This window comes from Bos taurus, chromosome 18, assembly GCF_002263795.3.
Source record: "Bos taurus isolate L1 Dominette 01449 registration number 42190680 breed Hereford chromosome 18, ARS-UCD2.0, whole genome shotgun sequence".
In the NCBI taxonomy this organism is placed as follows: Eukaryota; Metazoa; Chordata; class Mammalia; order Artiodactyla; family Bovidae; genus Bos; species Bos taurus.
This window is the reverse complement of record NC_037345.1, coordinates 2,572,830-2,594,985: the sequence shown is the minus strand read 5'-3', so window position 1 is coordinate 2,594,985 and position 22,156 is coordinate 2,572,830. Positions and strand designations below refer to the sequence as shown.

The window sequence follows — 22,156 nt, the reverse complement described above, 5'->3', positions numbered from 1 at the left end:
CTTGGGCCTGAGAGCCGGGTCTCCGAGCCCCCACTCCATCGCCTGGAGCAGCGACCCGGGGCCCCTTGTGCCGTGAATTTCCAGGAGGCGGGGTGGGGCTCCGTGTGTTTTGGGGGGACGGTTGCCCCTGCCCCATGCTAGGGATCGAGGGCGCCGGGAGCAAGTGCGTGGTCCGCGGAGAAGTTAATAATTAACCTCCGGGTCGCCAGCGTTGGATTCCGGGATCCGGGGCAGGCTCCTCTCGGTTATGGCCTTCGCTCGCTGTAAAAGCGTTGTAGGAGCTGGACGGCGGGCAGGGCAGTCCAGGCCCACGCGGCGGTCCCATCCCGGGCCCTCGTCTCCGCGGGTGGAGCGTGCGAGCCGGGAGGGGCGCAGCCGCCCCTCGGGTGGCCTGTCCTCGCGTTGCTGCTGCGCTAGGCAGAGCCCCGGGTGGTGGTGACGGGTTCGGAGAAGCTGAGGTTTGCCGATGCCTGGGGGAGGTCGGGGAGCGTGAGAGGTTAGAGTCCGGGGAGATGTTGTCTCCCATCTCCAGCTGGTCTTGAGAACAGGGAGCTTGTTTTCTCCCCAGTCTTAAGAGTCTCAGCTGGGAGGTCCTGTCTGGGTTTGCTGTGTCAGTTTCAGCCAGGCCCGCAGGTGTTCCTCGTGCGCCGCCCGCCGCACCCCCGCCCCCCCCCCATGACCGTTTCCTTTCCAGGGTGGGGAGCTGATGCTGGGGTGGAGGGATGTCAGGGTTAACAGGCGTAGAAAAGCAGGAGAGGGGCCCCAGGTGCAAGTGGAGCCTGGTGGGAAGAGAGTCTGGGAGGAGCTGTTGGCAAGCCCTTCTGGCACTGGCACCCGCCACCCACTTGACCTCAGTGAGGGGAGAGTCCAGTGGGTGCAGGGTGGAGGCGGGCTAGGGCAGTCTCTAACTCTGCCAGGACAGTCAGCCTCAGGTCCGGAGAGCTGGCCCCATGTGCCCAGGCTTGGGCAAGGGACTGAAGTGAGGGCAGTGCCCCGGGAGTCCTGCCCGAGTGAGAGAGGCCCCCAGACAGCTGTTCCCCCCAGGCGCAGATGGGGGCACTGAGGCCAGAGAGGGACGTTACTGTCCTCAGAGCTGACCCAGGGCATAGTCTCCTGATGTGGCCCAGCTCGTCCATGTGCTCCCCTCGCTCAGGGACTGGGGGGACTGCCAGCTCCATGGGGTCTCTCTCTGGCTCCTGCACTGTGCTTTAGTGGCCCCCACCTGGCCTCCATCATTCTTTTAGGGGTCCCAGCGCCCATTTTCTCTCAGCCTGGAGAGCTCTCCTCCGTCCCCCAGGAGCCCACAGCCAGCTGGGGCAGCCAGAACCAGCCAGCAGGTGGAAGGGGATGGGGACAGTGCTTGGCGGACACTGGGCCATTCTCCGGGAAGATACTGTCCGAGTTCCTCCTCTCTGGGCCCTGAGGGCCCCGAGTATGGAGCTCCAGGGTGGTCTCCCTGACTTGGCGGTCTCCCTGACAGGGTGGTCTCCCTGACGGGAGAGCCCCTGACTTGACCTGCTCCCATCTCTGAGTGGGGAGAGGGACGAAGTACTGGCTGGCCTGGAAGGGCTCAGGGTGGAGGGGCAGGGCCCCGTCTCAGACCCCTTTTCCAGCAGGCGCTCTGGATGTCAGGGCTCAGGACCTTTCTTGAGCTGGGGAACTGCGCTCTTTGTGCCAGTGTAGACCCTCCTCCTGCTGAAGCAGGTGGTGCTGCTTTAAGGGCTACTGCGAGTTGCCATTTAGGACTGGAGAGGGGGCTTTGAACGCCGAGGTGGGGAAACCAAGGCGTTGTAGGAACAACGCCTCTGCTGCCCCACCTGGGCTGTGCCTCTGCCTCGGCCCCTCCGGTGGCAAACCAAGGGGGTGGCCGTGGTGGCTTCCCAGGGCCTGATGCTGTCCGTGAAGTCAAGGTTGGCCTGTGCTGGCCTCTGCCGAGAAGCCAAATCCCAAGACTGAACAGGCCGGTCTGTCCCAGCGAGTCTGGGGTCTGGGTCAGTTTCCTGGGTGGGTGGCAGTGGTACGGGGCTCAGGGAGTGAGGACCACTCCCAGCTGTCAGCAGGTGGGTGGGCTCTGGGATGGCGGGCTCTACTCTCGTCCCTCCCCCCGGGAGCTCTTCAGTGCCCGGGGCCAGGCCCACCTCTGCCCACCATCTGGTGTGGTGGAGGCTGCAGGCCGTGCTCGCGGCAGGAGGACCCTCCCTGCCCAGCCTCCAGGGTCCGTGCCCAGGACACCCTGCCCGCGGCCTGCTTCCTGCCCAGGACCTGAACGTGGAGGCTTCTGCTCTTGCCACTGTTAACGAAGGCCAGGTCAGGGCACCTGCTTGTCTCAGGGAGCTGCTAGCCGTGACTCCCCACAGCTGGGTTTCCAGTCTGTGTCTGTGGACCTGTTCTGGCTGCTGGGGTCAGGCCTGGGGCTGAAGGCCCACACCCAGCCCCTGCTCTGCATCCAGAGCTCGGGCGCTACCCAGTAGGCAAGGAAGGAGGCACGCCTCCCTTGTTCCCCGAGGGTGGCTCTGGCGCAGGGGGCTCACCCATGCTTCTCACGCTGAACACTGAAGACCTGAGCCCAGACCCTGAACCCTCAGTTGTCCTGGGCAACGCCAAGGCCAGCTGTTCTGCAGTTCTGTCCGAGATGAGGGTGTAGGGACCCCTGGAAAGGGAAGAGGCGCTGCCTTCCCGGATCCCCAGCCTGGAGCAGAGCGGGGGCTTGTCAGGGCCCTGGGCACGGGGCAGCCCTCCTGGGGGCGTCCTGGAGCACGGGTGAGCTGTGAGCGTGGGCTGCCACGGGGGCATACACACGTTTTGGCTGTATCCACTGGCCGCAGGGTCTCCTTGGGACAAGCAAACAGAATACCCCAGAAATAAACTTGGCCCACATTTGAGACAGCCGTGCATGAAGAGAACCAGTGTTTGCCGAGTGAGTGCTGTGTGTGGGGCTCTGTGCTCGGGGCTGGGGTGTGTGGCGGGGGCAGGGACGGGGTGGGTGGACAAGGCCTGTGAACTTTCCGCCCCGGCCGCCCGGCTGCGCTTTGCCACACAGCTCAGGGCTCCTCTGCCACGTCCTGCCCATGACACTGGCAGATCAGGTAACGGTTGCGTGCCTCAGTTTCCCCATCTGTAGGATGGGCGTAGTCCTGGTGTCTCGAGGTGAAGGAGATACTGAGTGTGCAGAAGAGCCGTGTCGTCAGGTTGTCACTGTGAGCCTGTCAGTCTCTCAGCCACCAGGTAGCACCACCCCCGAGTCTGTGTTTGGGGACACCCAGAGCACACCCGGGACTCCCCGGGGCAGCAGGTGGAGGGTACACCCATCCGGCGGCCACCGATCTCCCGAGCGCGTGCCCAGTGGCGGCCATGGCCCAGCTGCTCCGCGCCCTGGGCCCAGTGGGTCTGGCGCACACAATGAGGGCCATTCTCGCACCAGGCCGGCCTGTGGGACAGCCTCTCAGCTCCCCTGCAACAACTAGGCCGTTGTTCTGGGCACGCCGGCGGCAGGCCGTTGCCCAGGGAGTATTGCTTCAGGCTGGGGGTGCCCCTCTGTCCCCTCCCTCTGGGGCGAGGCTGTGTCAGGGGGCCGACCTGGCTTCCTTGGGCGGCTCCCAGGGAGGCCAGGGCACCGCCCCCTCCTGCGCTGGGCAGGTCAGCAGCCCCAGGTTCAGCCCTGCTTGTGTGGGGGTCCCCTGCTGAGGGGGCAGGCCCCCCTCCCCTTCCTGGATGCCCAGGTCGGGGGACATGAAGTGGGCAATGATGAAGGGTGTTGATCGGCACTTCAGAGAGGGCGCAGTGGGCGGTGGGTGCCCAGGAGAGGATGTGGGAGCCTTCCGGGGGGTGGTGACACCCAAGTGGCATCCTGAAGGAGTAGGATTTAGCGAGGGGCTCCCCAGGTCAGGAGCAAGGGGTCAGAGGTGCGGGCGGGGTGGCTGCCGTCCGCGTGGTGCCTGGACGCGGGTGGGCCCCTGTACTGTGCCCTCCCAGGGACCCGGCTATGCGCCCCTGGGGCTCGTGAAGCCTGGCAGTGATGGAGGCTGGCAGGCCGGGTGCTGTGCCTCCCCGGGGCCTGGCTGTACACCCCTGGGGCTCGCGAGGCCCAGCAGTGATGGAGGCTGGTGGGCTGGGTGCTGTACCCTCCTGGGGCCTGTCTGTGCATCCCTGGTGCTCATGAGGCCCGGCAGTGATGGAGGCTGGAGGGCCAGGTGCTGTGCCCCCCCGGGGCCCGGCTGTGCACCCCTGGGGCTCGTGAAGCCCAGCAGTGATGGAGGCTGGTGGGCTGGGTGCTATGCCCTCCCAGGGCCAGGCTGTGTGCCCCTGGGGCTCGTGAAGCCCAGCAGTGATGGAGGCTGGTGGGCTGGGTGCTGTGCCCTCCCGGGGCCAGGCAGTGTGCCCTTGGGGCTCGCGAGGCCCGGCAGTGATGGAGGCTGGCGCGCCGGGTGCTGTACCCTCCCGGGAACCAGCTGTGCACCCCTGGGGCTCATGAGGCCTGGCGGTGACAGAGACTGGTGGGCCCCCCGGGGCCCGGCTGTGCACCCCTGGGGCTCGCGATGCCCGGCAGTGATGGAGGCTGGCGGGCCGGGTGCTGGGTGGATGGGCCCCTCTTCAGCCTGGAGCGAGGTCCTGGGCCCGGGGGCACGCGTCCAGCGCAGGAGTGCTCCGGAGCGGCGGGTCTTACCTTGTTCCGCCATGGTGTGCTGCCACTGGATGCGCTTACTGCCCCCCCACCCACGTCCTCCCAAGGCGGCCTGCCATGTGGGCGCCCCTCCCACCCTCCCCGCTGCCAGTCCAGGCTGTGGCCCTGGCGCCCCGCCCACCCTCCGCACTTCACGGTCACGTCTCGTGTGTGCCCTCTGTCCACACGCCCTTCCCCGCACCGTTTCCTGGCCGCCTGGTTTCCATCCTTCATGAGTCGCCTGAGGTGTCCCTCTCGGGGAGGCCCTCAGCCCGACCCCTGTGAGGCGGCCCTGGCGCGTTAGTTTTGTGTCCCACTCCTCGCCCTGTCCTGGCAAACCGTGGTGTGTCTTCTTGGTTGAGCTAGGCTTGCACTGCCTTTCTGAGGCTGGCCCAGCACCTGGCCAGGCGAGCCTCTCATTAAACAGAAGCAGCGTCCTGGGAAACCAGGCTCGCCCTCTGAGCGCAAGGGATCCGGGTGCTCAGAGAGGCCGCGGGGCCTGCTCGGGGTCCCCAGCAGTGGGCGGAGGGCAGACCCAGGTGGGTCTTGGTGCTGCTGCTCAGACCCGGGAGGGGGGGGCATGAGGAGCAGCTGGAGTGGCTGGGAGGCCCCGGGGTGGTGCCCGGCCAGCTGGCGCGCAGTAGTGCCTGGACCGTGGCGAGCCCACCCCTGGGGCTCGGGATGGGGCAGGGGGCACCAGCTGACACAGGCTGAGGCGCTCCCGGTGCCAGGCGCCTGCTGCCATGTGCCCACCCGAGAGGCGCTGCACAGCCCAGCTCGGGCCTCCCCAGACTGTACGGTCACCGCAGGATCGGGCCCGACTGCTCCACGCGCTCACACCGCCTGTGACTGGGCCTCCCTGGGTGCAGCGGCCCCGGTAGCTCCCTGGGTGCCCTCCTGGGCCCCGGGGGATTCCTCTCACCCTGTCCCCCTTTCCCACTGGCCCTGGCCCTGGGTGGAGCTCTCCAGCCGCCCGAGAGGCCAGCGCTGCCCAAAGCCCCTCTGCTGGCCCTCCACCCCCCGGCGGCCCTCCTCTGAGGTGGGGGTGTCTGCAGGGCATGCCCCTGTCTGCACCCGCCCCCTTTGGCTGGAGGGGTTTTCCTGTGACTCACTCTGCTGGCACTTCCTGTGGTCACGGGGCAGGGGCTGAGGGGACCCAACCGGGTGGCTCCGTGTTCTGGGGTCACTCGCTGAGGGAGGGTGGGCTGGGCGTCCCGCCCCCCCTGACGGAATCGGAGTGTGCTCCGTCAGGAGGACTGCAGACCATATTTGGAAAACTTGCTCTTCCTGCAGGCGGCGGGGCTGGGACCCGGGGATCAGCGAGCTGCGGGGCTCCTCCCAGGCCTCTGTCCTCTAACCCACCTCGCCTGGGCCATCCCATCCTGCTGTGGAGCCCAGGAGGTGGTCAAGACGTGTGTGTTTTCAGCCTCCAAACCAAAAAATGCTTATTAAATACAAATTTTAAATTTCTGAAAAACGAGGAAAAAGCATCCTTTCATCGTCTCAGACATTATCCTCTCCCAGTTTTTCAAGTTCGAGTGACTTTTTATTGAGGACTCACGTAGGCCTCTTATGTTCATAACTGACCTGGTCTAACGAGCTGCGGAGGGTGCCATGCGGGGCCCGGACCCCGGTGCTGCCCTCAGTGCGGGTGGGCCTCTGCTCCACGCCAGGGCTGACCTCCCCGGGCCTCGTCCCCCATGGCTCCCTGCTTCCCGGCCTCCGGCTCTGCAGGGGTGCACTCCCCGCCGACACTGCGCCTGGAGTCTGAGCGTGCGGTCCTGGGGCCGCCTGCCCGGCCGGCCGCCTAGACACCATGTCCTCCCCCAAGTCCTCAGCATGCCAGGGCTCAGAGGGGCTCTTTCTGGCCCCCGAGGCCAACGTGGAGGTGGGAGAGACCTCATCCTCTCTCTTCTTTGCCCGCGGATGAATCCAGGGAACGAGACGTAGGCCCCAGTGGACACGGACGCGGGTGGTCCCGCTCCGGATCCCACTGCCGAGGCAGGTCCAGAGCAGGCTCTGACTCTTCAGGCCTCAGGAGACGCAGAGGAGGGGTTGGCGCCCAGCTGGCCTGGCACAGGCCTGGCCTCCCTCTCGGCGAGGTCTGAGCCTCTGCTGCGCCCCGCCAAGCTCTTCGCCACCCCGGAGGCTGCAGCCGCCCCAGCCCTCTCAGCAGGAACCAGCTTTGCTCCTGCCTGCCGCCTCGCCCCTGCCAGCCGCCTCACCCCTGCCCGCCACCTCCCCCCTGCCTCCCCCCTGCCCGCTGCCTCCCTCCTGCCCACTGCCTCGCCCCTGCCCGCTGCCTCCCTCCTGCCCGCTGCCTCGCCTCTGCCCGCTGCCTCGCCCCTGCCTCCCTCCCTGCCTGCTGCCTCCCTCCTGCCCTCTGCCTCGCCCCTGCCTGCTGCCTTGCCCCTGCCTCCCCGCTGCCTGCCACCTCTCTCTGCCCGCTGCCTACCCCCTGCCTGCTGCCCCTGCTCGCTGCCTCGTCCTGCCTCCTGTCTCGCCTCTGCCCGCTGCCTCACCCTGCCCACTGCGGCCAGGCTGGCCATGGCCCTCCCGCCGGGCCCCTGGGGCACCTCTGGGCCCTGCCCCTGCACACGCAGCGGGCCGAGGACTGAAACCAGGTCCTCTTCCTGGTTCTCTGTCTTCAGGGAGGTTCTGGGCCTGTCGGCACGCTGTCTGCCAGGACTGGGGTCCTTCCGTGTGACCCCAAGGCCTGCATAGGCCGCTGGGCCGTGGGGCCTCTGCATGGAGCGTTCTCCTCGCGCCGGGGGGGCTGACTCACAGAGAACAGAGCAGCACCCCAAGTCAGCAGTTCTGGGGTGGCTGTGAGAGCTAAGGGGAATTACTGGAGTAAAGAGCGGGGCTGGGGGGGGACAGTGCTGCCCTTCTGCGGCCTTCCTCAGCCTTACGGGATGCCTTCCTGTTTTGCTGTATTTTCCCTATTTATTCCCGATGCCTGGCTCGTTCCTGTCCCTCCTCCAGAGGCATCCATGCTAATGTAACGTGTCTGGAATCTCCTTGGACAAGTATCTGAGAAAAACACGTAGAGTTGTTCCGTAGGTGCCTGTGACATCTGCATAAAGCGTTCGGGGCCACAGAGCGCCTGTTTGCAGCCGTAACTCAGGAAGGCATGGCTAGTGTTCCTCACCAGCCCCCGGGCCCTGCCAGAGCTCAGAGCGGAATCAAGAACATGTCCTGCTTCACCAGCGGGAGCCCTGCGAGTCCTCTGTGGCTGTCTTAGCCAGTCTGCTTTCCCTTTCAGAGAACTCTGCGTTTTGGGGGTTTTCTGTTGGTGTTCTTGCCTTCTCGCTGCTTATGTGTCGGAGCCCCTCCAGACTCCAGATTTGATCGGCTTGTCGTTGGCAGCCTGCCACCCTGTCAGCTTTCTGTGATTCACCCATCCAGCTGAGACCGTTCACGTCTGTGAGCTTGAATCCGTCTTTGCTCCTGTTGTTGTTACCTTAGATTTGGCGCTTTTGTGGTCTTTCTTTGTGGGTTTTGTTTTATAATTTTTCCAGCCCAAAGTCCCAGAGATAGTCTCCACAGTGTTTCCTTCTGTCACCTCTAAGCTCGTGCCTCTCACAGGCGGGTCTTTGTAACGTGAGGCAAGTGTCCACATGGACCTTTCTTCCCACGGTGCGTGAGCATGTGGGTTGTGGTCCTGCCCTCGCCATCGCTGCGGGGTTCCCAGTCGTGGTCCGGAGTCATGACCCGTCCTCATGGCAGGAACGCAGTGCCTCTTTGCCTTCCATTTTCAGAACCAACCTGCCTATTTGCCGATCTCTCTTTCTCCACTTAATTCTAGGAAGGTTCTTTGTCTTTGATTGACTTCCCTCCCCCCCAAAATTCTGCTGGCATTTTTATTGCAGTTGTAACATTTTAACTAAGCTTGGCCCAACTGGTGCATTTTCTTCCTCCGAGGTCTCCTGGAGTCTGTGCTTGCCTAACTCTCAGATAACTTGCAGCTTTTGTTTCTGCTGAGTCTTTGCCATGAGGTCGGCCCTTCGTGCTTGTTGGGCTCTTTACATAGATGGCGTGTGCTCTGCAGACGATGACTGTTTTGCCCCTGTGTGTTGTCTGGTCTCTCCCTCCTGGCTGATTGCGCCGGCGGGGCAGCAGGCAGGGTGTGCATCCTGTTTTCTCTGCAGGACGTGGTGGCCATTACTGTCATGATCGCTGCCTTCCCCAGCCTTGGGTCTAGCCTGTAGCGTGACTCCAGGAGTATTTGGTTGTTTTTTTTTTTTCCAGAGGCTTGGGTGCCATCCTGGAGTGTGGGTGGAGGCTGCGGTCGCGAGGGTTTTGAGGCACTCTGCAGGCGCGTTTGAAGAAGCGCCAGCATCAGCGGGGCTGTTCTGCCAGGGGCGGTGGGCACAGAGGCGCAGGGATCCCGCCAAACCCTGTGTAGTTCTGCCTCGGTGCCAGAGCCACGTGCCTCCCCAGTCCCGGAGGGGATGGGAGCCGGGCGGGCCGCAGGTGCCCAGCACCACCTCTGCCCTCACTCCCCATGTCCTCTCCCTAGAACGTGCTGGCCAAAGCCCTCTACGACAACGTGGCTGAGTCCCCGGACGAGCTCTCCTTCCGCAAGGGCGACATCATGACGGTGCTGGAGCGGGACACACAGGGCCTAGGTGGCTGGTGGCTCTGTTCGCTCCATGGCCGGCAAGGCATCGTGCCCGGGAACCGCCTCAAGATCCTGGTGGGCATGCATGACAAGAAGCCGGCGGCACCCAGTCCGCCCCAGCCCAGCCTCCTGGCCCCCGCGGCCCCGTACACGCCCATGCTGTCGGCCACCTTCCCGCCCCAGCCGGACGGCGTCTACCTGGTGCCCACCCCCAGCAAGACTCAGCAAGGCCTCTACCAGGCCCCCGGGCCCAGCCCCCAGTTCCAGTCCCCGCCGGCCAAGCAGACCTCCGCCTTCTCCAAGCAGATGCCTCATCACCCGTTCCCCAGCCCAGCCCCCGACCTCTACCAGGTGCCCCCGGGGCCGGGCAGCCCCGCCCAGGACGTCTACCAGGTGCCGCCCTCCATGGACGCACGGCACTGGGAGGGGACGAAGCCACCAGCCAAGGTAAGGCCTCCTGGGAGATCAGGCGGCCCTTCCAGGGGGTCTCGCCCAGGCCTGATTACTGGACGCAGTAGGGCCCAGCCAGTGATCTTTGGGACCACGGGGGTTCCTGTAGTGGCTCCATGTTTGGTCTGGGGCCACGGTGGGAGGTGAGTGCCGAGTGATTTACCTGTCTTCTGGTGTCAGAGTGAGCTGCCCAGGAGAAGACATGGAGCTGGTCTTGGGCAGTGGGGTGTCCTTCAGCTGACAAGACCCAATGGGAGGGTGTCCCCGGCAGACGACACAGCTTGTCCAAGACTGGCGTGGCAGTTGGAGCTGGCCCAGGAGGCCTGAGAGTAGGCCAGGACCCTGGGAGCCTGGTACCCTCCTGAGGACAGAGGATTTGGGATGGGAATGACCTGCCCAACCGTGTCCGGGTAAAGCCATTCTGCACAGAAGGGAGGACACAGGGAGCCCAGGAAAGGGGAGTGGAGGAGCTTGATGGGGGTAATTGGAGTATGGAGCGCAAGGCTGGAGTGGCCAGGATCCCAGAGGGATGCACTGGCTGGCGGTGACTCTTCTCTGCCCAGTAGCACAGTGAGGGTGAGCGGTACGGGGCTGGCGGGCGCCTCCGAGACTATCGGGGTCTGCGGCTGCTCCATCTTGCTGCTCTGCCACCTCGCCCAGGGCCCACAGGCCAGGACGGCGGCTGCATGAGCGCCAGCCGGCAGGGCACAGAGGAGGGGCTGGGGGAGGCCTGCCAGCTAGTGCCCAGGGCACCCAGGGGCCCCTCGGCGGTGAGCTCGTCCCCCAGGCACCCGACCATCTCCCGGGCCGTGGCAGTGAGCTGCGGAAGCTGCAGGGTGACCTGCCCGTGACTCCTGGACTGAGGGGCAGACACTGCCTGCTGGACTGTATGGTCTCCCTGAGAGGGGCTCTTGTTCCAAGTCCCTGGCGGGCTGTTGCCCACGGGAGGCAGGAGCCCACACCCCAGCAGCACCCCGACCTGCCCATGCACCCCTCAGCCCCAGGCCGTGTGCCGTGGAAGGAGCAGGACTGGAGTGCACGTCTCGCCCAGAGCCGCCCATCTGAGGACACTCCTCACGGCACTGGGCCTCTGTGCTCTGCCCGCCCAGGGCCAAGATGCCAGCCGGGCAGTGGTCCAGCGTGTGTGTTGCCCTGGCCTTGCCACAGGCAGAGGTTGGCAGCCGGGAGGCCTGGGCGGAGGCCCCTTGTCTCTGCTTGCTCCTTCCGCCGCCTGGCTGGACAGGCTGGGGGCTGGGCTGGGGCGGCCCAGACTGCTGCACCGTGGCTCGGGGCGGGGGAGGCGGTAACTGGCTGGTGAGCCTGGGGACGGGCCAGAGTCCCCCGCACACACCCACACAGCTCCATTCCACAGACTCCCCGGGCAGGCGCCCTCCCCGCCTGCCCTCTCCTTTCCAAGCCTCTGCAGGCAGGCCTGTCCTGGCACAGCTTTGAGGTCAGACATGGTGGAAGCCCCCAGCCCAGAGGCACAGCGGGCCCCACTGCGGGCTGTGGACTTGGGCCCACATTCAGCTGTGGGTCCTATTTCCCTCCCGTGCATGCGGCTTGCTTGTAGACTGCTCTCTGGGTTCCCCTGGCTGGCAAGCTCCCCCCGTGTGCCCACTGCGGGGATTGCCCAGAGCTGGTGTCCCCAAGGACCCCGACCTGGCTGGGGGCCCAGGAAGTAAGGCTCTGTGTCCAGGAACCTCTCCCTCCCCTGAGAAGCCTCGCCGCTCCTGGCCTGGGCAGCCTTGATTGCATCTGCTTTTATTTCATAGTCGTGAAAGCCGTGCTTGCTTGTCACGGGCAGGTGCATAAAATGTATGAGAACGCCTAGAGAGGAGCTTCCCCAGTCAAGACGGGCTTGCTGGGGGATTTCAGCATATTTTGTCTAGTGAACTACTCGTCTTGCACAGATTGGTACAGACTTTCGCCTTTGAGGTTATAAATCTGGCATTAGATACCAGAAGCATCTTCTTGGGTCCCTAAGCGTGATTACAACTGCCCCCAGTTTTGCTTGTCACCCCCTCTTTGGGGGACAGGCTCCAAGGGGTTTCTGATGGCGAGTGTCTCTGTAACAAACTGCAAGACTGTAAACATCCTGCAGTGTGTATCTGTGCCCACATTTCAGGCTGTGCTTTCAGAAGCCTGGGAAACTGCGGCCCCTGGCTCTAGGGCTGGAGGTTGGCTGGACTGAGGGGGACCCTGCAGAGTGTTGGTGGGGCCTTCGGTCCAGGGAAACAGAAGGCGAGTGATGAGGCGGACGCCCGGGAACAGCCACCTGCCTGCAGCCTGGAGCAGGGCGGTGCCCCTGTGGCTCAGGGCAGGCCAGGGCCACCTCGGGAGTCAGCACCCTCTGGGGCTGTGGCATGGCTTAGGAAGCCGAGGGCAGAAGCCGGGGGGCCCCAGAGGAGGAGGCCCGTCCTGGGGGAGCGCGTCTGGGTCACAGCTGCAGACGCAGCTCAGCCTCGCTCCTCAGGAGGCGGGGGACCCACGTCAGGCCTGGGCTTCCATCCCTCAGCACCCCAGAGCAGAAAGCTGAGGCTCTTAGGTAGGGCTGGGGCCAGAGGTGCCAGACGGGCTGGCCTGGGTTGCGTGGGGTGACGCCCATTGCCCAGAACAGGGACAGGCTGCCCGGCAGGGTCGGCTGGGACAGAAGGCAGCAGGGCGCTTGCTGGGTCCCAGGGTCTTGGGAGCCTTCAGCCTCACTTCTGTCTCCTGACGGTTCCCTGCGGCACCTGCCTGGTCCGTGGTGTGGGTGTGTTTCTGGCCGTGGCTGTTGGGTGTGTTTTCTCCGCCTCTGCGTGTCTGTCTCCTGCACCTTGAGGTGTGGGCCGTGGGCTGGGCTCTGTGTCTCCTACGCCCAGGGCGCCAGGTCTGCTGAGGCGGCCTTGGGTGTGGAGCTGGCAGCCTGTGATGAGGGGCTCCTCTCTGGGGCGTGGGTCTCCCTGACGAGCTCCCCACCTCCCCACCCCCCCATCCCCCCACCCCACCCCACCCCCGACCGTGGCCGCCTGCTCTGCCCTCTCATAGAAACATCTGTCAGCCAGCATGGCTGCTCACCGTCCCTGACTCAGCCGCAGGCCCAGTCCGGCCCGCGCCCCACCGCCGGCGCCCTGCCCTCCCATCAGCGCGGGCGGAGGCGGTGCTGGCTGGCGCAGAGAAGCCGAGGCGCACCCCTCGTCCCGGGGTCCCCTTGGGCCTCGCCTCAGGGCGCCGCCGACCCGCCATGTCCCGCCAGCCACCCCGCCCCCCGGCCTGATGCTGGCCAGGTCCAGTGTCTGAAAATAGCCCTGGAGGAGACTCAAGTCTGGGGCTTGAGGAGAGGGACGAGCTTGGGAAGGTCCGCCAGCTCCGTGAGCAGACGCGCCGGGGGCGGGGACACCGCGGGCGAACCCCGCCCGGCCGCGCCTCCGACCAGAAAGGGCCGCGCTGCCCCGGGGGCGCCCAGCGCGCAGGCTGCAGAGCGGGCGCGGGCCCCTGGGGGCGCAGAGCTCTGGGGACGCAAACCTGGGGCACAGGGCTCTGGGGCCTGAGCACCGGGGCAGGCCTGCCTCCGCCCCGCGGTCCCCAGGGACGTGTGTGGGGAGTGCATGAGTCACCGCGTCCCGGACTTCCCGTTTGATTAGGGGACAGAAGGGCGTTTTGTCGAGAGAGCTGAGCTGGGAGCTGTGTGGAGGTGTGCCCCTACCCGGTCAGCAGATCCGGGGCCCTCCAGTCCCGCAGGGCCAGTGCTCCGCAGGGCAAGGCTGCCCACCCAGCCCTGCCCACCAGCTAGCCCAGGGAAGGGCACTGGGAGGGGAGACTTCCCCGCTGAGGCCCTGTCCTTTTGGGTGCGTGGAGGGTGGTCTCTGCAGCCCCCGGGGGGATGGTGCTGTGGGGAGCAGGGGTCCTGGTTCCGGTCTCCATCGTTCCTCACACCCACACGCAACTTGCCAGAACAGCGTCTGTCCTGCTGTTTGGGATAGAACTGGCTCTGGGCGCTGGGAGTTCTCAGTGGCCCCCTTCCCAGGAATCCCCCAAGGGTGTGGGGGACGAGGAGGGCAGGGAGGCCCCAGGCCCTGACCTCTGGGATCGCCTGCAGGCCTCCTCCTCCTCCCGCCTGGCACCACCACCCCCATAGTCTGGAGCCAGAAAGTGGCTGCCAGGCCCTCCGGTGGGGACAGCCCCGCGGGCAGGCCATGGGTGGACGGTGCAGCTGGGAGGCGCCGTCGGCAGGGGCACCCTGGGTAGGGGCGGCCCCCTCCTCAGCCCACGTGTACACACCTCTGGAACCTTGCGAGTCACTGGGCTGTGGACTCCGCTCCCGTGTCCTGCCACACCAGATGGCTCTCAGCCTACAGTGGGATCCTTGTAGTCCTCACGCGCTGTTTCATTGACGGGAAGGCAAGGACTACGAGGGACGCACACACCCTCGGCTCTGGGGGCCCCTCGTGTGTGTCCTGCTCACGTCAGGCAGTGGCTTTTCCCGAGGGGGTTGTGGAGGCTGGTCTCAGGGCTGCAGGTGACGGTCGGCCATCTGCCTGCAGGTGGTGGTGCCCACCCGTGTGGGGCAGGGCTACGTGTTTGAGGCCCCCCCGCCCGAGCAGGACGAGTATGACATCCCGCGCCACCTGCTGGCCCCCGGGCCCCAGGATATCTACGATGTGCCCCCCGTGCGTGGGCTGCTGCCCGGCCAGTGCAGCCAGGAGGTGGGTGTCCGGGCTGCTGGTGGGGTCCTGTCCTCCCCCTGCCCAGGGCGCTGTGCTGTCCAGGCCCAGCCAGGGGGGTCCCTGGGGTGCAGCTTGGGGTCCCCCTCCCTGCCCTCTGGTGGCCCTGGCCCCTGCATTACTGCACCTCTCCTGCCCTCAGGTATACGACACGCCCCCCATGGCTGTCAAGGGTCCCAACGGCCGGGACCCCTCACTGGACGTGTACGACGTGCCCCCCAGTGTGGAGAAGGGCCTGCCGCCGGCCAGCCACCACGCGGTGAGCACGGAGGGGATGCTGCGGCTGCACAGGGTGCTGGGTGTGACTGTGTGCTCCCTGCAGCAGGGACCTGCAGAGCAGGGGTCTCCAGAGACCTGCCTCCAAGACCTCTGTGACGGGTGGAAACCAGGTGCCCCTTGGAGCCTCGGCTTCCTCATCAGGGAAAGGATCCCTCCCCTGCAGGGCATTCTCCAGGAGGTTCTTGAGAGGGTCACATGGGATAGCAGGGGGACCACAGAATGGACCATCCAAACCAGGATTCTTCTCAGAGTGGGAGGGGGAGGATGAATAATTAGAAGGGGCCTCGGGCGCAAACCAGGACTGTCCTGGACAAACCAGGGCGTCAGCACCCTGAGTACAGCATGCAGGTGGCTCAGCCACCTATTAATATCTGCCGTAGAGTAAAGAACCTGCCTGCCAATACAGGAGACGTAAGAGGTGCAGGTTGGATCCCTGGGTCAGGAAGATCCCCTGGAGGACGGCATGGCAACCCACTCGAGTATCCTTGCCTGGAGAATCCCAGGGACAGAGGAGCCTGGAGGGCTACAATCCATGGGGTCACAAAGAGTCGGATACAACCGAGAGACTAAGAGTAGAGAAAGAGTAGAGAATACCCCCGTGGTGGTGGTGCTGATGGTGGGGGTGGTAATGGTGCAATAGCTGACCTCTCCCTGAGTGTTTGCAGTTATACAGAGAATTAAATCGTGTAGTTCTCACAATAAACCCGTGAGGGCGTTCTCTCATAGGCAAGCGGACAGGCACAGAGAGGTGCACCCAGCACCTGAGGTCACACAGCTAGTAAGTGGTGGGGCTGGGATTTTGAGCTCTGGTCTGGCCCCAGAGAATGCAATGGCACCCCACTCCAGTACTCTTGCCTGGAAAATCCCAGGGATGGAGGAGCCTGGTAGGCTGTGGTCCATGGGGTCGCTAAGAGTCAGACACGACTGAGTGACTTCACTTTCCCTTTTCACTTTCATGCATTGGAGAAGGAAATGGCAACCCACTCCAGTGTTCTTGCCTGGAGAATCCCAGGGACAGGGAAGCCTGGTGGGCTGCCATCTATGGGGTCACACAGAGTCGGACACAACTGAAGTGACTTAGCAGCAGCAGCTGGCCACAGAGTCGGGCTCTGAAGCGTAACCTGCAGGAAGAAGAATCGCGGCGTTCGAGCGCCGGGCTGTGTGTGCACAGATGCCTGGGTCCACCCGCACGTCCGGGGGTGGGTGGAGCATGGGGGCAGGTGGACGGGCAGCCGTGACCGCTTCTCGGCCCTCAGGTGTACGATGTCCCTCCCTCGGTGAGCAAGGACGTGCCCGACGGCCCCCTGCTGCGTGAGGAGACCTACGACGTGCCCCCCGCCTTCACCAAGGCCAAGCCCTTTGACCCGACCCGCCACCCACTGGTCCTGGCCGTGCCCCCTCCGGACTCCCCGCCGGCCGAGGACGTGTACGACGTGCCGCCCCCAGCCCCCGACCTCTACGACGTGCCCCCAGGCTTGCGACGGCCTGGCCCCGGTGCCCTCTACGACGTGCCCCGGGAGCGGCTCCTGCCCCCCGAGGTGGCCGGCAGTGGCACAGCGGATGCCGGCGTGTACTCAGTGCCCCCTGCGGCCGAGCGGGAGGCCCCGGCCGATGCCAAGCGCCTGTCAGCCTCGAGCACCGGCAGCACCCGCAGCAGCCAGTCGGCCTCCTCCCTGGAGGCAGCGGTGCCGGGCCGTGAACCCCTGGAGCTGGAGGTGGCTGTGGAGGCCCTGGCCCGCCTGCAGCAGGGCGTGAGTGCCACCGTGGCCCACCTCTTGGACCTGGCAGGCAGCGTAGGTGGGTGCGGGGGCCGGCGTGGGCCCCCTGAGCCTCAGGAGCCTCCAGCTGTGGACCTGCGGGCCGCCGTGGCCGCCGTCCACGCAGCCGTCCACGAGCTGCTAGAGTTTGCCCGCAATGCGGTGGGCAACGCCACACACACCTCCGACCGCACGCTGCACGCCAAGCTGAGCCGGCAGCTGCAGAAGATGGAGGACGTGTACCAGACGCTGGTGGCCCATGGCCAGGCCCTCGACAGCAGCCGGGGAGGCCTGGGGGCCACCCCCGAAGACCTGGACCGCCTGGTGGCCTGCTCGCGGGCAGTGCCCGAGGACGCCAAGCAGCTGGCCTCCTTCCTGCACGGCAACGCCTCGCTGCTCTTCAGACGGACCAAGGCCTCTGTCGCAGGGCCGGAGGGGGGTGGCCCCCTGCACCCCAACCCCACTGACAAGGCCAGCAGCATCCAGTCCCGGCCCCTGCCCTCGCCCCCCAAGTTCACCTCCCAGGACTCTCCTGATGGGCAGTACGAGAACAGCGAGGGGGGCTGGATGGAGGACTATGACTACGTGCACCTGCAGGTGGGTGCGCCTGGGCCCTGGGGAGGGCCCCTGACCCCCACAGAAGGCTCTCATGGCCAAAGGTAGAGTCTTGGTGAGTCCCTGTGCCCTCCTCACTTTCCAGGCCAGCTGGGCCCCTGGAGTCCCACCCTCCCCCTGTCTCAGGCCCTTGGACCCATGTGGCCGCACCATCAGGGGTCCTGCAGTGCCCCCCCAGGGATGGCTGCCGATCACCTACAAGGGCAGGGCTTGTCTGGCGCCTGCGCCTTGTCCTGTTTGGGGAGGTGAATCCTGAAGAACAAGCAAAAGCAAAGATCCTAGCAGGAGAGGGGAAGCAGCGACGTGACGGAAGGTGGGCCCAGCTGGGCCTTTGAGTGGAGGCCCGGGTGCCGGCCGAGTGGGCGTCCCAGGGACAGCGGTCAGGGGTGGGCGGGCAGACCCTGTACCCCAGGGGGCGGCCTGGACGTGGTTCCCGCCGTGGGGGCGGGGCAGGGCGGCGGGGCCTGACCGCGTGGTGGGCGCCCGCCCGGTCCTCACCATGCGCCGGTGCGGCCGCGTGGCGGGTGCCGGCCTGAGGGCTGGGACTGAAGGAGGCCCGGGGCCGTGCGGCCGCGTGGCGAGTGCCGGCCTGAGGGCTGGGACTGAAGGAGGCCCGGGGCCCTGCTGCCTCACCCCGAGCCCCGCCCCGTCCGAGCCCCGAGCCCCGAGCCCCGAGCCCCGTCCTCACTCCGCACGTGGCCGCAGCGCCCCCGGTGGCCGCTGGCCTCTCTGCACCCCCTGGCCTGGGCGCTGTGGCTCAGCTCCATCCTGTCTCTCTCCTCCAGGGGAAGGAAGAGTTCGAGAAAACCCAGAAGGAGCTGCTGGAAAAGGGCAACATCATGCGGCAGGGGAAGGGCCAGCTGGAGCTGCAGCAGGTGAGGGCGCCCGGGCTCACAGCCTCCTGGCACCGTCGTCTTGAGAGTCTGTTTTGCGAGCTGAGCCTCCGGGGCTCCCCAGACCCTCTCCCGCATAACTGTCCCATGTGTCAGCGGGATTTGTGTAGGTTATTGTCAGTCATCGTGGCAGGTATCTTAGCACACGCAGAGAAGTGCGAAAGCAAAAAGAAGCCACTCACCCTCGGGGGCGGTCGCCAGGCTCTGGGGCTGGTTTCCATTCCTGCTCCGGCCTTGGAAGGGGCCTCCATCCGTGGCTGAGACGTGAGTGAAAACAGTTACATCTGCTTTCATCTCAGGACGTTTCCGTGGCATTAAATATTGACCATAAATTGTTTTTAAAGTCAGCCTACATCAGTTACAGTTGAATGTTTACTTTGTACACAGTTTTTTCTTATTGTGAAAAACACTGCTGTGTTTATCTGAGGATGTAGAATTTTCCTCATATTTTGGCTTGTTTCCATAGAATAGGAAAGGGATTTTTTTTTAAAGGGGGTTTTATTCTGATTATGAAGGTTTTAAAAATTAAAATACAGTCTGGTAAAAAATCAACACAGAAAATATCACACAGAAAGTTTCCCTCATTTCCCATTCCTTGAGCATGGGGAAGGGTGGTCTAGAAGAGAGCCCACCAGATTCACCCTGAGACCGAGGACTTGGGGTGTGGTTTTCAAAGCCACGTTTCCCCAGCTGCAGAGTAGGGGACATAGTTATACCCATCTTGGGGTCAGTGTGAGAATTAAATGAGTAAACAATGTATAATGCTTAGGAGGTGCTGGGCACACAGAACATGTGCAGTCAAGGTATAGATGGTAATGACTGGCTGTGAATGGAATCTCCACTGACTTAGGAGATGGACATGTGCTTTTTCTTCTCTGCCTTCTGCTGTCCTCTTGCAGCATTTATTTAACCAGACTCGTGTTGGTGGGCATTTAGTTTGTTCCCAGAGGTACTTTTGTAAACAAATCTGTGCTGACTACAAATCGCTTCACATACCTGGTCAGTCACTTAGATAAATTACTAGAAGCTGAAATAAAAGGAGCGTGTCTGAGAAACTAAAGAACTTGAGTTTCTAAGAGAGGGGCATAGGAACATAAAATGTGTTGACCGGAGCATTTGTTGTTCCATATCCACATCAGTGGAAACTCTGGAGACCCCCCCACCACCAAATACCTACAGTGGAGGGTAGGCTGAATAAAGTGTGGCCATTTGGACAGTAGAATATGATGTAGCCGTTAAGAATCTGTCAAAGATTGAAAAGGACTCACTGGAGATAGAGCCGCAAAAAATGAGCATATTCTCACGCTGGACAAGAGAACCAAGTGAGTTTCACGGAGTAGACGGCTAAGGGAAAGTCAGGGTTTCAAGTGCCAGGAAGGGTCAGTGTCACACTGGTTTGCTAATTAAATAAAGCCTGAAACCTGAGTCTGTGCAGGGCTGGTCACAGCCACCCAGTCAGAACCAGCGTGGGGTGAGGACTTGTCAGTCCCCACCGCTAACACTCAGGCCAGAACTGCTGCTGGTGGGGATTTTCATCACATGGCTTATGTGTACTCACTAACAGGAAGTAAACGGCCCATTATTGTTGGGTGTTAAAGGTAGGTTATAGTATGTGTATATATTTAATATATATTGTAGGCTATATATATATATTTAATATATGTACATATAGTACACTGTATGTTCCCAGTGTTTATCTTTTCCTGCGGTTGTGGGCGGGGAGGGAGGGCCGTTTGTAGGATCTTAGTTTCCCGACCAGAGATCAAACCTGCACCCACTGCAATGGAAGCAGTCTTAACCATGGGCCACCAGGGAGGTCCTCCAGTTTTCTAATTCAAGAGGGAAAGGGACTATTTGTGTTTAAAGGAAAACGCCTTTGTAGAATATTCGCTAGTTATGGGTGGGAATTTTTTCTGAAATAGGCAAATACTATGACCTTTTGGTTTTTCCTTAACATTTTCATTGTGAGAGATTTAATACATGTATAAAATTGAAGAAAATAACCCCCCAGGTAAACTGGTTGGAGAAAAGGAGCCCCGGGCTTCCCCAGCCCCAGTCATTCTCAGGGCAGCGACTTGTCTGCCACATTGTTGTGAAGGCCTTACATTGTTTCATCTGCAAATACTTCAGTGTATAGTTCTAAAAGGATATTTCACCAGAGATTTAACAGATTTCAGGATGCATGTTACTCTAGGTGATAACTGTCTTTTCTGTTTAGTGTATTTGAATCTTCTCACATTGCATACATTAAGGAGAATTTTTTTTTTAACTTTTCATTTTGAAATACTTAGAGATTGATGGGAAGTTGTAAAGAAAGTGTCAAGTGTGTTCCCTTCTCCCAGTCCCCCAGGGATGGCATCTGAGGTGACTGGACAGCAGCATCCAAACCAGGAGACCGCCACCCCTCACCCTGCCCCGCTCAGCCGGCCCCCTCTCTAGCATTTCTGTCTTTTCAAAGATGTGCACACACGGCCTGCCACCTCTTGAGATGAGTGGGAAGGCCGTCTGGAGAATGTCTGAGGGCAGGCTGGGTGGGTGGGGCCGGGGAGGCCAGTGTGGGACTCTGACCGGGGGCCCTCGCTCTCCCGCTGGGCTCTGTCCCTTTGCTCCGTGGCCTGCTTTTCACTCTGCTGTCCCTCTCCGCCAGCTGAAGCAGTTCGAGCGGCTGGAGCAAGAGGTGTCGCGGCCCATAGATCATGACCTGGCCAGCTGGACGCCGGCTCAGGCTGCGATGCCGGGGCGGCCAGGCGGCCTGGGGCCTTCAGACCGGCAGCTGCTGCTCTTCTACCTGGAGCAGTGCGAGGCCAACCTGACCACACTGACCAACGCCGTGGACGCCTTCTTCACCGCCGTGGCCACCAACCAGCCACCCAAGATCTTCGTGGCACACAGCAAGTTCGTCATCCTCAGCGCGCACAAGCTGGTGTTCATCGGGGACACGCTGTCACGGCAGGCCCAGGCGGCCGACGTGCGCAGCCAGGTGACCCACTACAGCAACCTGCTGTGCGAGCTGCTGCGCGGCATCGTGGCCACCACCAAAGCTGCTGCCCTGCAGTACCCGTCGCCCGCCGCCGCCCAGGACATGGTGGACCGAGTCAAGGAGCTGGGCCACAGCACCCAGCAGTTCCGCCGCGTCCTGGGCCAGCTGGCCGCCGCCTGAGTGCTGCCCACGGAGGGGCAAGGGCAGGAGGGCAGGGTGGCATGGTCCGGAGAGCCGCCGCGCTGCGCGGGGCCAGGCGCCCAGACTGCGCAGGGCAGCGTGTGTATTTATGACGGGCCAGGAGGTGGGGCGGGCCTCCTGGTGGAGCCCCAGCAGAGCCGAGGCCATGAGGGCTAGCGGTCTCTCCTAAGCGCACTGTGGGCCCAGGGGGGCCAGGCTGGGGTCCTGGGTCCACAAGCCTCACCACCCACACGGCCTCAGGGGACCCCTTGGGCTGACCAGTGAGGGGGCCACGTCCCCCCAACAGGGCAAGCGTGGCTGGGGGTATGTTCTCTGCACCAGGAGAAAACCCTAAGAAACTATTTTTCATTATTGATTTTCCAATCATTTGACTAATAGTCTACATTTAAATAAAATTTAAAATGAAAAGCATCCTCTTGAGGTATGAGAGGCAAGAAGGCCAGGTGGGAAGGCGGGTGTGCCACAGGTGGGCTGCCGGGTTGAGGGGTTTCCGGGGGTTTCAGGCTGAAGCTGTGAGAAGGGCGAAGAGAAAGTAGGTCTGTTCAAAAGAAAACAAAGGCCTGGGGGAGCAGGGCTGGGCCTGGAGAGGAGGCGGGGAGCCCGGGCTGCTGGAAGGAGGCTGAAGAGCAGCATCCGGCGGAGCCCTGCGGCCAGAAAGGCTCAGTGCGCGTGTGGCCAAGGGCACAGCCAGTGCCAAGGTCTGATGGAAATCCACCCTGGTCCCCAGCAGTAGCCGAGGGGAAGGCGGGTACAGGGGTGGGAGCCGCTCCAGGAGCCAGTGAGCCTTGCTGGGGCCCCCACATCTAAAGGCAGAGGGCACCCCTGGGGGACACGGGACTCCATGCAGAGAAACCCTCTTTCGCAGCCCTTGTCCAGAACTTAGCCCTTAGGAGCTCTTAATTTCAGCTTGTGGAACTTCTCCAGAAGTGTTCCATCTGAATTACACTGAGACTTGACTTCAAGTTGGGAGGTAGGGGACCGGTGCGTGCTA

At 63.3% G+C, this 22,156-nt stretch overlaps 1 protein-coding gene across 2 annotated transcripts in view; it reads left to right on the top strand.

Annotated features, from left to right (window-relative positions):
* Positions 1-21,576, top strand: part of BCAR1 (BCAR1 scaffold protein, Cas family member) — a 33,858-nt gene extending 12,282 nt beyond the window's left edge. For both annotated transcript variants that reach the window (XM_024978331.2, NM_001206698.2), the window contains 6 exon segments: positions 9,183-9,731; positions 14,261-14,422; positions 14,583-14,699; positions 15,976-17,073; positions 17,877-17,966; positions 20,632-21,576. In XM_024978331.2, coding sequence (XP_024834099.1) covers positions 9,183-9,731; positions 14,261-14,422; positions 14,583-14,699; positions 15,976-17,073; positions 17,877-17,966; positions 20,632-21,144 — 2,529 coding nt within the window. In that variant the 3' untranslated portion in view covers positions 21,145-21,576.
* Positions 21,577-22,156: the final 580 nt, after the last annotated feature.